General features: G+C 38.6%; 1 protein-coding gene across 3 annotated transcripts in view; it reads left to right on the top strand.

Moving 5' to 3' along the window:
- Window positions 1–7,721: 7,721 nt before the first annotated feature.
- Window positions 7,722–18,187, top strand: part of AKAP13 (A-kinase anchoring protein 13) — a 164,856-nt gene continuing 154,390 nt past the window's right edge. For all 3 annotated transcript variants that reach the window (XM_069466637.1, XM_069466636.1, XM_069466635.1), the window contains exon 1: window positions 7,722–7,884. In XM_069466637.1, the coding sequence (XP_069322738.1) occupies window positions 7,724–7,884 (161 nt within the window). In that variant the 5' untranslated portion in view covers window positions 7,722–7,723. The remainder of the gene's footprint in view (window positions 7,885–18,187) is intronic.

Genomic DNA, 18,187 nt, shown 5'->3' with positions numbered 1-18,187 from the left:
TATTTATCCTAGAGAAGTGAAAACTTCACCAAAAAGTCTGTGCACAAATATGCCTGTAGTAGCATTATTCATAATCACCAAAAACTAGAAATAACCCAGATCTCCCTCACTGAGTGAATATATAAACAAACTGTGATAGATCCATACAGTGGAATACTACTCAGCAATAAAGAGGAGCAAACATTGACACATGCAACAACTTGGATGCATTTTAAATGCATTATGCTTGGTAAAAGAAGTCAATTTCCGAAGGTTTTATACCATATGGTTCCATTTATATGATATTCTGGAAAAGGCAAAATTATAGAAACAGATCAATAGTTGCCAAGGACTGGGAGTAGGGGAAAGGTCTGACTGCAAAGGGGTATCACAAGGGAATTCTTTGGGGTGCTGGAGTTGTTTTATATCTTGTTAGTGGTGGTGGTTATGCATGTCTTAAAACTCATAGGACTGTTCATCCCTAAGAAGTGAATTTTATTGTACATACATTTAAAATGACTTAAATTGAACATTAGATTTAAACTTTGCAAGGTCTTGATAGAACTTTTAAGTCAACAGGATCAGGAATTTGATCAAATTTGATTTGATCAGGAATTCAATTCACATTCGGCAGTTTAAGTTGTTCTGTTAATTGTAGATTAGAATCTAGGGACACTGGATATGGTAAGGGCATCAGTTAAGAATTTATCATGCTTACCGTGGAATGTAATAGGATGAATGTAATGGAATAGTCTGTTCACATCAATAAGTTGCACATCAAGTACTTTTTTAAAAAGGTATTTAAAGGAAAAAGGTACAAAGTAAGCATGTTGCCTGGGATAATACAGGTAAATAGGTTATGTTATGTAACAGGACTACTTACAGTTGAAAGCTAGGCATTTACAGGTGGTTCTGTTAGGTAGGGACCAGGAGGAAAGGGAAACAGGTGCAGAGGCGAGGTGAGGGAGATTCCAGAGAGATACTATTGCTGGCCAATTAGAGGAGGGTAAGAAGACCCCAAACTGAGGAGATGCCCCAATCACAGAAATAAACAACTTGGGACATGGGCCCAAAGGAGTTGGCAGTGACCTTAGGTGAACTATCTTCATTAACATAGTAAAAATCATGCCCACCAGTGCCATGAGAGTTTACAAATGTCATGGCAACCCCTGGAAGTTATCCTATAAGGACAAATTAAGGGAGAGTCCTTAGTTCCAGGAAATCTCTACCCCTCATCCCCCCCCAAAATAGTGAATATTCTTCCCATTGTTTACCATACAATAAGACACAGAAATAAAAGTAGAAACAGGTTAAAAACCCAGGGACTTCTCTACTCGAGAAGATAGACCTGTTCCCATTCCGGAACGTACTGTGCTTTAATAAATCTTGCTGTTGGGTTTGCTCATTCATTCTGTCCACTCGGTACCAGTAACCATTCTGCGGTACTGGGAACCAGGAACCAGGGAACACACCACAAGCTCAAACCCGACAGTTCTAGCCTAATAGTTTTACAAAAGAGTCATGTAAGATTTATGGCTAATCTTCCTGCTTTTTAATTGTTCATATGTAATGCTTTTTAACTTTTTTCAGGTCAGTGACTCCTTTAAAAATTGCTCAGATTTCTCCTCAGGAAAAAAAAAATGTTTATGTTGTGCCTACCTGGAGACATTTACATAGAATAAATTTCATAGTCTCCCTGAGCTTCAGGCACAAACATGCAGTTAAGAACTCTTGGTTTAGATTTGCTGTCGTCAGATGGAAAAAGCATAGACATTGGAGTCAGAATGTTTATATCCTGGCTTCATTGCAAGGGTTTGTGCAAAATACTTAATCTCGCTATTACTCAATTTCCTCATCTATAAAATGGAGGAAAGTGTATTCTGATAAGGTACGCTAGCTTGCCGGCTATTCCTTTGAATATACCTTGACCAATATCCAGAAACTGTTTAGAGACACCCCACATTGGTGAGCTGTATCAAGGGACAAGAACATGTTCTAGTAGAGGATAAAACAGGACAGCACTCAAAGGAAGGCTCTTCCAAACAGAGTGAGACTGTCCTCCTTTTGCTTTTCCTTTTTGCTAAAGCAGTCCTCACTTTAAACATGAACAAGAGGGAGTTTGTCCATTTGAGTTCTTGCAAGTGTTCTCTAATCCCTGGTTACATGGAGAAGCCTCTGCATTGTACTTTTTTTTTTTTTTTTTTGCCATAGTTCTGCCTCACATATAGGTGATAAGGATTCATCTGGGTGGAAGGTGAGTGGGGAGCTGGGGGAAGGCGTCTTTTTTCTCTGAGTTTCCAAGTCTCACTTAGTTGTCTCAGCTCCTCGGTGCCTCGGTGGTTAGTGAAAATGGTGAATTGGGATGGCTTTTCCCTGAGAGACCCTTGTACAGCAGCAGTCAGCATAACTCTTGGGCACCTTACAGTGGGCCCCTTGGAGACTTGCTCTGGAGAAAGCAGGGAGAAACGTCCTGGGGGAAATACTCATCCTTACTCAGTCGTGGCATTGTACAACCAAGGGAAAATACCTGATCATCTTTGGGGGCTGGGAATCGTCCTGCCCACAAAGAGAACTTTGGGTGGAGAGAAGGATGACAGGCGTAGGAGAGACTGCAGTAAGAACAGCCCGTGCCTTCCCAGTCTATTTACCTGATGTTGGTTAATAGATTCTCAACCGTAATCATTTGGTGACTTAGTTCCCACACCCCTTTTAGAATATTTGATAGCTTTCTGTAGAAATTTCTCCCTAGCTACACTAGTATTTGTGTATTTTTCCAGCTATCGTCACTGCTTAAAAAAGAAAATAATAAAATATAAAAAGACTGCTAATGGATTCTTTTCCTGGCAGAAGATTAATATCTACTGACTCCAAGGCAAGCAGAGCCTAGTAGTAGCAGAGCTTTAGCTCCGGAAGGTTTTGTTGCCTTTCAAACCTTAATTTTGTCACAGAGTTACAAGTCTCATTTTTCCAAAAGCGTATTTTCTTACGCCAGCCTGTTTTCCTTCCTTCCTCTTGCAGTATGAGAATTCCTGCATCGTGTGGGACTTCAGGCTAATTTCAGAGGCGTCCAGAATAGTGGGAAAAGTGGTGATTTTGGAATCCCGTAGAAACAGATTCAAAGAGTACTGTGAGCAGGGCTTGGTGGGTGGATTGATGGGGTGAGAAAGTACATGTAGTCCTTGATTATTGTACAGTTTATAGAACTTGGAGCATTTTATTTAGTCAGAGAATCTGACAGTTTGGAAAAGATGCACCCCTCCAGCAGGCTCATCACAGTTGAATGCCTACTAGGTACATCAGCTTTCTTTGCAGAGCCGAGGGAACGGGTGTGGGAGGTATATAAGCAGATAGCAAGTGGAGCTTAAGACATTTCCTACCTGCATTCTCTGTGGGTAGAAGCTAGGCCTACAGAGATCTTTCCATTTTAAGTACTGCTAACAGGAAAACCAACCAACATGGGGCCTGTGAAATAACATCACAGCATAGAGAAAAGGGAAAAATAACAGTATTCAGTTGGAAGACTGAGTATGATTTTCTTTAAGAAATCAAAGAAAAATTTAGAAGATATTTTCCATTTGTCCTTTAAAAGATCAAAGAAGTCAGATGTATTATGAAATTAGAGAAGGAAGCAATAAGGAGAAAAATTAGGTTGAATTAGTGTATCACTTAGTGTTCAAGTAGAGAGGGAGACCCAGTAGGAGAAATACATGTTAAGATTTCTTACAGGGAATGGCTTATTTGATTGTGGGGGCTGGCTAAGCAAGTCTGAAATTCATAGGGCAGGAAGGGGAGGGAATCCTGCCATGGTCAAGGTCAGCCCACCAACGTGGGCCAAAGCTGTGGTCCTCAGGCAGCCAGGAAGGAGAGGTCCTGAGCAGGATGGAACTCCACCGCACACACCGAAGCTTCCCTCTGCAGGTGTAATCTCTTCTCTCTTTCTTTAGAGGAAAGCTAAGCTCTGTTTTTAAAGCTTTCCAAGTGATTCAGTCAGGCCTACACAGATGATCCGGGATAACCTCCCTTATGAGATCAACTTATTAGGAGATTTAATTACATCTGCAAAAAATGCTATCATGACGAGGGCAAATGTGGAAAGGGAGTTGGTGAAAATGATGCAAGTACATCCAGAATCCCAAAGCTTGATTAAATTCACACTGGGGCAAAGGACCCAGTTGACATTGTTTAGGACAGGCAGTTAGTGATCTAAAAAACAATTATGAATAATTCTCAGAATACAGAGGAAAATAACAATCATGAGAGAAAAAGTACTGATACAGAGAGTAGAGAATAGAGATTGGTCCTAAATTATTTGTGCTCTGTAGTTTAAACTGAGACAAAAGGAACAAAAACAATGAAGGAAGATAGGTTGGGTAAAAGCTTTCATGCTCTTAAAACAACATGTACTAAAAGAAGCTACATTCATTTGTTTATTCCGTTGGACCTTGGCCTCTTCTACAAACCTAATTCACATGACCTCTATGAAGATCAAATAAATGTGTGAAAAGTGAACAGGAGAATGTCTAAAACAAGGGTATAGGCATGCAGTGGACTACTACTCAGCAATAAAAAGAAATGTACTACTGATACATGCGGCAATATGACGGAGTCTCAGACATGCTGAGTGAAAGAAGTTTTACACAAGCGTATATATTTTACAGTTCCATTTATTCGAAGTTCTAGAACAGGCAAAACTAATCTGTGATGGAAACTTCAGAACAAGTGGTTAACTCTAGGGATAGGAATGACCGGATTAACTGGGAAGGGTCACAAAAGGAACGTTTTTGGATGTTGGTAATGTTCTATATCTTGATAGAAGTTTGGGTTAACAGGTATATGCATTTGTCAAAATTTATGAAGTCATGTACTGTACATTTGTATTTTACTTTATGTAAATCACCTAAAATTATAACCATATATTGAGCTCTAGTTAATGATATGCATGCTGAAGTATTTTGGATGTGAAGTGTCTTCAACTTGTTTTGAAATTTTTAAAACTTTATTTTAAAAATAAAGTGGATGGATAGATAGAGGAAAGGATAGTTGGATAGATACGTGATAAAGCAAATACATAAAAACATTAATTATAGGATCTAGCTGGTAAGTATTGGTTATTTGTTGTATAATTTTAAATTATGTGTACATTTGAAAGAATTAATAAATGTTGGGGAAAACATGAACAGGTGCTTTTTAAACCACATTAGCTCACTTGTGTGATTTTCTTTTTATCTTCTTGGTTTTGTTTTGTTTTGTTTTTCAACAAAAAGAGACAGTGGAATAATGAAAAGGGTATGTTTTTTTAGACTCAAGACAGAAGAACTTTCAAATCATGATTCTGGCTGTGGGAAAGTTATTAATTTTATGAACTTGTCTTCCTTTGCAAAATGAGGATAATGAGACCTCATAGGGTTATTGTGAAGATAGACTGGAAGAATTTGAGATAAACTGCATAGCCCAGTGCATGGCGCTTAGCAGGTCCTCAGTATTTTCTTCTTAACTGTTGTCTGCAGAAAGGAGCTACCTAACATCAAATGCAGTGCCTGCTGCTAAAGACTTTATACTGAGGGGGGGGGGAGGCGCGGGAGATACAGTGCAGGCATCAGGCGCCAGCTTCTGAGCAGGTGCCTGATCTTATTGTTGAGCATTTAACTCAAATAGTGAGGTGACTCAGAGCAAATAAGGGATCAGAAAGGTGTGGAAGGTAAAGAAACAAATGCTTCAAGGAAGTGTCACCTAGTAAGGTCAGAATTAACCAGGCTGTATTTGATATTTTTGTCTTTTTTTTTTTTTGGAGACAAGGTCTCGCTCTGTTGCGGGGCTAGAGTGCTAGAGTGTAGTGGCATGATCGTAGCTCACTGTAGCTTCATACTCTTGGGCTCAAGCCATCCTCTTACCTCAGCCTCCCTAGTAGCTGGGACTACAGGCGTGCACCACCACATCTGGCTAATTTTTTTCTAGTTTTGGTAGAGACAGTGTCTTGCTCTTACTCAAGCTAGTCTCAAACTCGTGACCTCAAGCCATCTTCCTGCTTCGGCCGCCCAGAATGCTAGGATTACAGGTGTGAGTCACCACGCCTGGTCCTTTTTGTCCTTCTGTCTGGCCTTGCCACATGCTGAGGTATTGATTATTAAAATTTGCATCTGCACTTGTAATTGTTTCTTCTGGGGCATGGATTTCTTTCCAGCCATGTGCCTCTGCTTGAACAGCCTTTAAATCCTGAATTGGTCAGTGTGTATGTAGTTCTCTAGGGAAAATATACAATATGAAAGATAGATTTTGCTTCCAAAGAAATTTACTTTGGAAGTAGGGATACCAGACTAATACACAGGTGACATTAGGAAACAATGCAGTTCATTGTAAAATCCCAGCTTCAAAGATGTGTTCATTCCTGTTGCGATACTCACATATAGAAGTATCTGAGGACTTCAAAGTAAGGAGAAAACACTGTGGCCCAAGAAATCTGAGAATGCTCAGTGAAGAAGTTGAGACCCATGGGAACCCATGAAGAATGAGAGATGATAGTTAAGCTGGGAGGAAGAAGGCGGGCACAACTCCAGGGCACCATTCACTGCTCCCTGGAGTTGACTAGTGTACAGCCCTGTGTATATAGACGACCATATGTGGCAGCCCTGCAGTGGCCTTAGCTCTTGTCATCACAGGTTGGGCACAATAGGATGACTGAGGAAGAAACGGAGTAGTGTTAGTGAACCTAGAATAGAATTTGAAGTCCAGGAAGACTGGGAAGAGATCAGGGAAAAGGAGGGGAACTGTCACTTAATGAGTACCTGCCTCAGACAGTCATTATGCTAGCAGTTCACCCACCTCTTCTCATTTGTTACAGTGACTGTGAGAAAGGTGATGGTATCTTACTCTAGGGATGAAGAAAGTGACGTTCCAAGAGGTTAAATGAATCATGCCTGGTCACACAGATGGTAAATGCCAGATTTGAACCCAGATTTGTCAGACTCCAAAGCCCTTCCTCATTCCTGTGCTTTCGGAGTGACTCACTATACCAAGAAGCCTTCATTTCAAGTGAAATAAGCCCAAGCATATGTTTTCCTTCCTGTAGTTATTAATGTATTATCTTAGAGTTAGTCTTCTTATACCTGAAGATGCATTTCTTTCTCTCATTAAACAAACAAAAAAAGCTGGTGGTGCCAGCAATTTGATTTGCCCTTATTGTGGGGAAATAAAAAGACCTGTGTACTTAACAGGCAAAACCTGTTTTTAGTGTTTAGCCAACTCCTGTCTGGGTGTTCTTTTTGAAAGTAATTATACCCTTTATGATACACCCATTTAAGTCCTAACAGCTATTTCCCTGGATCCCCATGTTGGGCTGCATTCACTTCTTTTTTTTTTTTTTTTTTTAAAGGAAAAGAGCGTGTGTATGGGTAACCCTTGTATGCCTGCCTGTGAAATTGGTTCAACAAATTTGGTTGAACAAATACTGTATGTTGTCACAATATAGAAATGGCTTGATTCTCTTTTGTGGTACTGTCTTCTATTGAAGATTTTACTTTCTATACTTTTTTGTAGCTTTTTTTTGTCTTTCTTTGAGGGCTGATTGTACCTGGCCACGATAAAAATCGCTCATGCTGTATGTTGTAGCTTAATTTTAGGATCTTAGGCACTTGGAGGCAGTGGTGTTTACCTAACTTGTCTGTCTGTTTGCTTTTTGTTTGTGTGCACTCCTCACTTATATTCATTTTCTACCCCATTTACAGATGCTGGCCCTCGGGAGACATTGATGCATTTTGCTGTGCGGCTGGGACTGCTGAGGCTTACGTGGTTCCTGTTGCAGAAGCCAGGTGGCCGCGGAGCTCTCAGCATCCACAACCAGGAAGGGGCGACGCCTGTGAGCTTGGCCTTGGAGCGAGGCTATCACCAGCTGCACCGGCTTCTCACCGAGTAAGTGCTCCTGGTCCCTGTTCCCTCCTCTCTCCACAGCCCCACCCCCTGCTGCACAGTAGCACTGCCCACTTGGCATCTCAGTGCAAGTTCCCGACAGTTGAAACCTCAGCTCAGTACCTTGCCTTCTGATGGAGGTCTGTGAGCTCGCTCCTGCTAACCAACCACTTCATTGAGAGAGACAAATGTGAGTCGAATTACCGTTACCACTTTCTGTCTCCTCTGCCTCCCTGCCTTCTTTGCTTCTTAGCTTTTAGATTTTACAGCAAACTCAGGATCTGAGTCTTGTCTGTGAGAGTAGCATAACATTACCAATGTATACAGTTTATCCTAGTTTAGTACAGAGGAAACAGTTTTTGTATGTAATATATATTTTTTTCTCGTATGTCTCTGAGGCTTGAGAGATTTAATTAGAAACCATTACTTTCATATTATAATTATTTGCAGTAAATATGGCAAACAATTAAATTTGGGGTTGAATATAATTTCTGTGAATAAAATTTGAGAGCAGTGGTTTCTTCATATGAGTAGTAATAAAAAGCAACTGATGGGGGCGGGGCAAGGGCAATATATTTGTAACCTAAACTTTTGTACCCTCGCAATATGCTGAAATAAAAAAAAAAAATAGCAACTGAGTTGTCGTGGAAACGTGCAGTAGGAAATCCTGTCTATCTTTGGGTTCAATTGTTGTAAGTTCTGACTTTCTGAGAGATTAGTTGTTTGGAGGAAGGTTGTTAGTCAAAACATTTGAAGAGTATTTTTTTTCTTGTATAAATAAATAAATGTATTAGAGCAGCCAGTGTTTTTAATTGAAATATTATAAAAGTCAGAAGTTTTAAGAATAATTTCTCTTGTTTAATATATTTTTTGTATTGCTTTTACGGTTATCGTCATCATCTTTTCTACTACATTATCTGAACAAGAATAAACCCGATTGGATCTGTGTTTTTTTAGGAATTGAGGGACTCTTACAAAGTGAGTCGGTATTCCCAAATTCTCAGATGTTTTGCTCATGCCAGATTTAATTCAGTTGCATTTTATATTTTACCATTTTTAGCAGTGTATGTGCAGGGTAGTCTGGAAGGACCAAGAAGAGATCTCAGAATGTAAAGCTACTTACAGTTATATAAACAGTTTTTTCTTGCTTCACTTGCCAAGCTTATAACTTTCCCAGTCAAGTCAGACAGAAGGTTCATTGCAGAAAGCTTTCTGATGAGTGCTGCAGATACAATGGTGGTAGGAGGGGCACTCTTCATTTCAAATGAGCTTTGGATACCTGAGTTCTCCTATGACAGTATTCCATTCCAGATATGTTCCATCTGGCCAACGACAGGATTCATTCTGCTGTTTGCCTCAGGAAGAGAGGCCTTGTTCCAGAAGTTGAAACAGTTATCTTAGTATAACTATTATGAAGTTTAAATGCAGTTCCTCTAAATTTGATTTTATAGCTCAGAGGTTTTGCTGGGAAGCAGAGTTGGTTAAGGACTGCCATCCAAATGGGGAAATAAAGTGATTACAACAGCCTCATTATAGGCTTGGAGGGGGTGTCACAAGACTGCTGTTGCAGCACAGCTTTAAGGAAACTAGTGTGTGTTTGTTCTTGGAGAAGTTTTGTTTTGTTCTTTTTTTTTTTTTTTTTTTTGCTTGCTTTAAAGTACTACCTCTGTTACATGTGGGAAAGCCACTTATCTCCTTTTGAAGGGAGACCGGTTATGAGAAAACCATCTTGAGAAATCTTTAAATAGAGGACTCTGATAGGAGAATATGAGCACCTTGCTGCAAATCTAGCCCTTAACTTGGATACTTCTGGGCTGTTACAGTTCTGATGCCTAGAAAAAATGCTGAGTCATAGTTAGCAATTAAAGAATAGTAAGGAGATGATTTTACTAAACGCCTCAGTCTTAAACTGTGATGCTAGTAGACTTCACTAGAATTTCAGCTGTTCAAGAGTCAGGAAAGATCATTGGGTTTTTTTGTTTTGGTTTTGGTTTCTCTCTCTTTCAGTAAAACATATATCACATAAAACTATTTTAACCATTTTTAGGTATACAATTCAGTATAAGTGTACCGTGCTTGTACATAAGTATAACTGAATGTACTTAAGTGGTAATTAAGTACATTCGCAGTGTTACGTAACCGTCACCACTATTCATTTCTAGAACTTTTTCATCACTCCAAACAGTAACTCTGTACCCATGAAGTACTAACTTCCCATTCACTCCCTTGCCCCCAGCCCCTGGTAACTTCTCTTCTACTTTCTGTCTCTAAGAATTTGCTCATTCTAGATACCTCATGTAAGTGGCATCATGCCACATTTGTTCTTCTGTGTCTGCCTTCTTTCACATAGCACAATGTCGGTCGAGGTTCATCCATGTTGTAGCATGTGTCAGAATAATAGTGTATGTTTCAAAATTGCTAAAAGTAGATTTTGAACGTTCTTTCCACAAAAAAATCAGTAGGTGAGGTGATGGATATGTTACTTAGCTTGATTTAATCTTTCCGCAGAGTATACATTTATCAAAACTTCACATTTTACCAGATAAATATATACAGTTATTATTTGCCAATTAAAACTGCACACAGCCAAAAGATGGAAACAACCTAAATGTCCATCAGCAGATAAATGATTAAACAAAATGTGGTATACATGTATAATGGAACATTATTCAGCCTTAAAAAGGAAAGATTATCTTTAACAGATGAAACTGAGGTCCAGAGAGGCACAGTGACTGGAATAGGACAACAAGGTGGCGGGGCCAGAAATAAGCCAAGTCTCCTAAGAGGCTGTCCAGAGCACCTCCCCCTCCTGGGATTCTTAACAAGGGGCCCAGGAATAGACTTCATGGGGTCTACATTTCTTCAAATTAGAGGCCAGAGTTTATGCACGTTTTTCTGAATAAAGAGTTTATTTTGTGAAATTCACAAAGGGTTTTGTAGAAAGCTAAGAATTGTCACGTTATATGATAATGTCTTTGTAGTAGTTTACTAAAATCTTTAGACTTTGGGTGTCTTATCCGTTTATTTTTTAAAAAATTTTCCCCATATAGGCTTGTGACTTTTATTGCCTCTTTTCAATTAGTAAGAGGTTGAAGTATAGTATGTACATTTTGCATTTATTAAGTAACTGTTTATATTCTACTCTTTATTGAAAAGTCAAGCTTGTTTAACCCTTTTTATAGCTCTTCCAAAATACATTTGTTTTAATTTCTTACTGCTTTGCCTTGCTTTTAATTTTTTGTTTTGACTAGGGAGTGAGGGAGCCAGGGCATTGTGCTGGTTCGGGCCCAAGTTCTTTTTGTGTTTCTGTGTTCAAGGGTTATTTTGATTGACAGCTTATTTTGATAAACCAAGCCTTCTGTGTATTAATTATTATTTGCCATTCTTGAAGATAGAAGCATTCTATAAGACCTATGTATTTAGAGAACTCTTGAAATTGATATTAAATTCCACCAAATAGTAACTATTCAGGACACTTTTTATATTAATAGTTTCCCTTTTTTGTGACCCGTGATTAACTTTCATTTAGTTCAGTGACAGGGAAGAGAGAGATTTATTGACTTGTTGCTCTTTTGCTTTAGCTTATATTTTGATCTTACGTTATAAATATATATGCATTTGTGATCTGAAAATTCACCTTAAATAAAAAGTTATCAGTCTTGCCTGAGAAGTCTTAGCCCTGGAAGAGTACCCAGAACACCTAGGCCTACTTCTGCTTTAGGTAGACAGTCATCTCCCCCAATTTGAAGACTCCACCCAAGTTTACCTAACTAGTTAGTTATGGACAGAGTAGGGACAGACCCCAGTTTGTAGGCTGTTGGCTTAGTGTATGCTAGGAAGTGACGATATCAGGTGAGTGTGGCATGGTAGTCATCTAAGAAGAGAATATTACAGCCAGGTGCTGTCCGATCTGGCTGAGATCTCACTCACACATCACAAAGAAGAAATCTTGGAACCCGGATTACTCTTGTCAGAAGGGACAGAGCTTGAGAGTAAGAGGCAGCTCCAGGTAGTAGTGACTAAGTGTGCAACTTGAAAGTCAAAACTAAGCTTGCATTTTGGCTCCCTTTTTTAGCTGTATTATGTTGGACACATTTAAGTAACTTTCCTTGCTAAGCCTTGATTTAGCTTAGCTAAATAAACATAAAGGATAGTAATATCTACTTCCTGGAATGATAATCAAGTACCTGGTATATGCAGTGTGAAAAATCAGGGCTTATTTGTCATATAGATTCTGGTTATTCCATGGAGCTAATAAAGATGCTGTGAATATTTCAGCTTGAAGAGAGACCGTATAATATGGTGGAATTGCTTAGGGATGAATAGCTGGATTCCCTACTTAATAGTCTGTGTGACTTGGAAAAAATCACCTATCCACTCTGAGTCTCATGTTTCTCCTCTCTTATTGATAATTCCTGTTCTCTGTATAACAGGGTTGTTGGAACTAAATGAGATTTATGCAAATACTTTGTTAAACTCTAAGGTGCTCTATTTTAAAGTTTGTTAATTATACAGTAATAACGCCAGTAAAATTAGAATTCAGTAATCAGTGAATTCAACTCACATTGTAATTGATTGGTCTACCAAGTATCTTTTGTAATATTTATTATAGTTCTCTGAACTAAAGTTAGTAGAGAGGTTGGGAGAATTGTGGTTAGATCAGCTAGTTTTGAATCCACAACCTATCTCTGTGAAGCTGTATAGTCTTGGGTGATTCATTGAACCTCTCCAAAACTCAGTTCCCTTTTTGTAACATGGGATGAATAAGAGGACTATCTTCAGTGGGTTGATTTGAGAAATAAATGAAAGAATTCATGTAGAGAGCATAACTTAGTGACTGACAAAGATGTTATCTCTTATTTCCCTTTCCTTCTAATGCCTTTATCAGTTTTTATGCACTAAAGAAATTTTGCCAAAATTTTGAAGTAGTTTTAGGCATCAGATGTACCTACTTCATAAGAGTTTGAAATTATTCCCTACCATAATAAATATCACTTTAAATAAAATTAGTTTGGTTCTCTGATACATGCTGTGATGTTGATGTCTGTAGGTTATCAGAACAAGGAATTCTTGATTGTTAAAGAATAATTTACTATGCTAACACACTTACATGAAGAGTATTTCTTTCAAGATTTCCAACTCTGGAGTGTTAACATACAAGTGCTGAAATATTTCATTTGCCCTAAGAGCCAGTTTAAAAGTATTTGTTCTCATTAACGTCATCTCATTTTCAGTATCAGTTCAACAAATCATTATTGAATGCCTGTATGCACTACAAACCGTGGTTGGTACATTACAGATATTTCATTTCACCCTTATGACAGCCTTTTGAAATAGGCATTATCCGTACTTTACAGACAACATATGGGGGCTCAGAGAATTAAAGTAACTAGCCAAAGCTACATAAAAGTGCTAGAGCAACTATTTCACAGACATCTGTGGAATTCCAAGGCCCATATTCTTCCTTTTACAAAAATTTGACAGAAAAAAGAGACTCAGGAGATGCTACTGGTTACAGGATGAAATAGCACTTAAATATGAAAGGGATATATGCTTTCTGCTTAGTCCTAGCTTCCATCTTTCCTGAGGAAAACAAGGTGCTCACTATAATAACTTTACGTTTATATTACCCATCATACGATTTTTAAGTATGATGGGTAATAGCTTGCTTACACTCAAGCTATCTGTTTATATTTTGATTCTCATGGCAGCCTAATGAGTGGTAGGGTAGGTATTGTCATCCCTATTGTATGATTGAGGAAACTGAGGCCAGAGAGGTGAACTGATTTGCCTGAGGTCAGAACCAGGCTCAGGCCCAAAGCCCAGTGGTCTGTCCAGGTTGAGATGACACTTGTGAACATGCAGAACACAGACCCCGCCACACAAGCATTGGGTGCTCAGTCATGGTTTGTTGTAGTAGGCAGTATTGGCTCTTCTTAAAGGGTTTGTGCCTGTAAGTTCTCAAACCCCTGTTTTAAGACATTTGCACTTGAAACCTGAGTTGAGGGTTAGGTGGTAGAGTAACTACTGAAGTGTACATATTTCGCAATGGAATCGACTGCTATTGAGCAAGATGTTCTGTCGACATAGTGATTGTCTTTTTAGGGTTCTCTTCTTGACAGGTGGGTCCTCAGTAGCCCATCTGGTGCAAAACAAGTTTGGAGCCTTTTCCTTTGCTTAGGAAGGGAAAGGATGAAACAAATGTATAACACAAACTTATCTTCAAAATAATAGCCAGAGAGCAGGATTTAGGATGACTTGACATTTCTCTGGTCTGAGTCTCGTTCATCTGTCTGTCTGTCCATCCATCTGTCCATCTGACCTCCCTTGTCACTGTGTGATCTGGGTCATACCTGCTTTGCATCATGCACAGTGCTACTTTGGTGCTTCACATGTGTTCTCATGTAAACCTCTCAACAAACCTCTAAGGTGTGCACTCTGTCCTGATATTCATAGTAACTCTCAAACTATTTCTCTATCCATTTGAAAACTCTTGTTTTTGCACATGACATCAATCTTTTATGATCACTAATTGTTGTAGCATTTTACTCTTATAATAAATATATATTTTATGCTTTCACTGGCCAATAGAATTTCTTCATAAAAAGCACATAGGAGATTTGTACTTTAAATTATGTGGAGAATGCTTACAGAATACTCCTTATTTTAATAGTATTTCTTGTACTGATAGTGCTGCTTCACTGCCATGCCGGTTACCTCTTGATCATTGATCACATAAATGTTCAGTGTGCATCCAGCTGTTTGGCCTTAAAAAGATGAAACTGAACTTGGGTGCATCCCTGTCGTTTAGCATCTGTAGTTTCTTCATCTGTAAAATGGGAAAAAATAATACGTATCTCATAAATCTATAAGGATTAAATGAGAACACGCTTATAAAGATCTAAGAAACTTAAAATGCCTCTTATTTGGAGAGTTAGGAAGGAAGATTCATTGAAAATATTTCGGCTTTGTATGAATATGACATTCTCTTCACCACCATCCAGTTTCTGATTTACTGGTTCCCAGTCAACCTCACCACGCAGTTTTAACACTATCTCTCGAAACAGTAGAGAAATTGAGCCAATTTTCCTCTTGGATTTTTTCAGGGTAAATAGGGGTAGGCGATATAGGGACAGCTGCCTGATAGTTACCCCACAAACCAGGTCCCTGTGCTTGTTTTTTTTTTAAGTCTAATATTCAGAAACTGTCTTCTTTTTTGTTCATTAGAATCACACAAGTTTTATAGTATACCACAATCACAACTGATTGAGCATTTTGGGTGGCCAAAACACTCAACTAAGTTTGTACTCATGTTCATTTGATTCTCACAACAAACTCAGTATTCCCACTTTACAGATGAGGAAGTTGAAGTGCAGGGAAATTTAAATAACTAGTCCAATATCTCACAGGTGGTCATGTCAGGGTTAGGAATCAAACCAAATCTGTTTGACTTTCCAGCTTATGTTCTAACCATTGCCTTATAAAATTTTTCTATTTTTAATTATTTAAAAGCACAAAATACAGAACAAAGTACTGATACACAGTAGTTGCTCAAATGATAGGCTTTCTTTCCTTTTCACTCTCCCTATGCTAATTATTAAGGCAGTATGGCAGTTCTATGTCCCCTCCCCCCACACACACACACACAAAAAGGAAGGGAGAGGAAAACTGAGTTTTAGCACCCAAATATCATATCTGACCATAACTAGCCTCGCAGTGAGTTCCCTATAGATAGCTAAGATACCATTTCATTTTGAGGTGGATCAGCTGTCTACCCCCACCCCACTTTTGGCATTTAGCCTTTGTGCCTCCATTTCAGTAGAGTTGTGGTTGATTTTGTAGAACTCGTTGAGGTTTGGCCCTGTTATGATGATGTGGTTTCATGGACGGTATTGCAATAGCCCTCAAAGAAGGAACTAGATGCTGCAGTTCCTTGTCGTAAATAGGCTCAGAGCAAAACACGCCTTTTGGGAGGGCTGACCTGGCTGCTTTTCTCTACTTTTAAAGCTGTAGTATGAAGCTGTAACCGAAATAGGATGGGCTTGCGATATTCGTGGTGCTTGGGCAGCCATGTGTGAGTATCAGCTTCCAAACCAATGCATTGTCAATCTTCATTGTTGGCTCTCTGACATTTTCTCTGGCTTTTTGCTGTAACTCAACAAGGAGCATCTTTGAATTTTCCCTGAATGATTAGTGTTATTAGGACTGGAAAAGTGTTTTTCTCTGTAGTTAATTTGGCCAGGTTTTACATGTATGTTAGCATTAAGCTCAAAGTTTCTCTTGAGTTGCAACACGCTAGGCAAGGTACAAAGGCAGAGGTTGGTTAGTTGTTGATTGTTGTGTAGCAGTTAGAATGCTGGGAAATTAGTTGGGAATTCACCTTGGGCTTATTGAATTTTGTTGTACCACATACATATACCATGAGGATTTAGGCTAGTCATGGATACTTAGTTTGGATGCTGTAACCTTGTCTCTGAGGAGTGGCCTCTAACTTGTGTTACTCTGTAGTTGGAAACATGCTGTGGATCCTATAAAATTTATGATAAGAGAAAACCTAATATTCCTGATTAGCTTCTAATAAATTATATCAAATATACAACTTGTGTAATTTGAATGTGGTTTGAAACGTTTTGGAGGTAGGTATCATTATAGAAAGTGGAAAGAGGCACATTAAGTTTTAGAATTAGGTCTGGGTACAGATTCTGGCCTTTTCACTTACTAGCTGTGTATTCTTGGGCAAATTATCCCTTAAGACTCAGTGTCCACATATGTAAAATGGAAATACACTAATACCTGCCTCAAAATTGTTATAGGGATTAAAAGTAGGTGATAAACCAGTAACAGTTATTTGTTATCAAGTATTATGTACTGTACATAATTATATGTGCCGTACTTTTATGTGACTGGCAGCACAGTAGGTCTGTTTACACCAATATCACCACAGACACATGAGTAGAGCCATGTACTACGACATTACAATGGCTGTGACATTACTGGGTGATAGGAATTTTTGAGTTCTGTTATAATCTGATGGGACCACAGTTGTATGTGCAGTCGTTGATGGAAACATGGTTAGGTGGCGCGTGGCTATAGTTAATATTGTTTGCTTCCTTTTTTGGGTTTTTCATTTCTGCCTTCCTCCTCCTAATGTTGTCTTACTCCTCCAAGATTAAAATCCTAGTTCTTACTAGGCCTCACAAAGCTCTGAGATCTGAACCCTGTACAACTCTTAGACCTTATTTCATAACATTCTCCTTGTTCCCGTTGCTGTTTCTGCAATGGCCTGGCCGCACTAGGTTGCTACCTGCAGGTCTTTTATCACGCTGCACCCTTTGCCTCATGTGTTCTGTCCCACTCACTCTACATGCTGGCTCTTTCATTCCATTCAGGTCAGTTGTCTTGTCACCTTTTTGGCGAGCTGTTCCTGAACACCTGTCTGAAGAAGGCACTCTTTCTACCCCAAGACATTTTCTACCATAAGCATCTGTTTTATTTTCTTTAAAATAAAGAAATATCTTTATTTTAACCCAGTCCTCACCTATTCTGTGATTTGGATTTGCATTTTAGAGTTCATACAGAGTAAGTCAAAATTCTCTATACACTTATGCTGTAAATATCATCTGGGATCTTTGTATATGCATTTCCTTTTAGAGAATATGTGCTTTTGAAAATACCTGAATACTGAATACCTCTTAATGCCATTTTAAAATGAAGTCTAAAGAAACATTTTGCTTTTAGCTTTTCTTCCTGCACATTAATCCAAATAAATTTTTACACTAAATTGCTTTGGAATAAGTAGATTGCTTGGAATGAATTTAAAAATTTATATTTTAGCCCTCATTCAGCCTTTAGTTCTGTCAAACCTTGGTTGATTTACCTAAACTTCATCTAAATGCAGAACGTTGGCCTTGTCACTTGGAAGATTAAATATGATGTTTATGATAAAGTGCTCTGAGGAGCTGGATGCCACTTTATGATTGTATTATTTTTATTATGTATTGTTATTTGTTCCTAATATTTCAGATTTGATTCACAATGTTAGCAAATTATAGAAGTTCTTTGTGACATGACTGTAAAAGTTGATATTTGGATGTTTTTTATTTTAATAACAATAATAAAATAGACCACTTGGGACTGGACTTTTAAAATACTCTTGAATATTATTCAGTTAGTTTTCAGCTTTGCCCAGGGCTGTATGAAGTATACCTTTGGGAGAAAATGAAACCTTGTACCATCTGTGCTATGCTTTTCTCTCCCCTGCCAGTACCCTGTCTCCCCAGGATCTGTAGACATTTCATTTTCTAGT

The sequence above is a fragment of the Eulemur rufifrons genome, chromosome 3, assembly GCF_041146395.1.
Source record: "Eulemur rufifrons isolate Redbay chromosome 3, OSU_ERuf_1, whole genome shotgun sequence".
In the NCBI taxonomy this organism is placed as follows: domain Eukaryota; kingdom Metazoa; phylum Chordata; class Mammalia; order Primates; family Lemuridae; genus Eulemur; species Eulemur rufifrons.
Note: the sequence above shows the minus strand (reverse complement) of the source record. Positions and strands in the feature narration are given on the sequence as shown.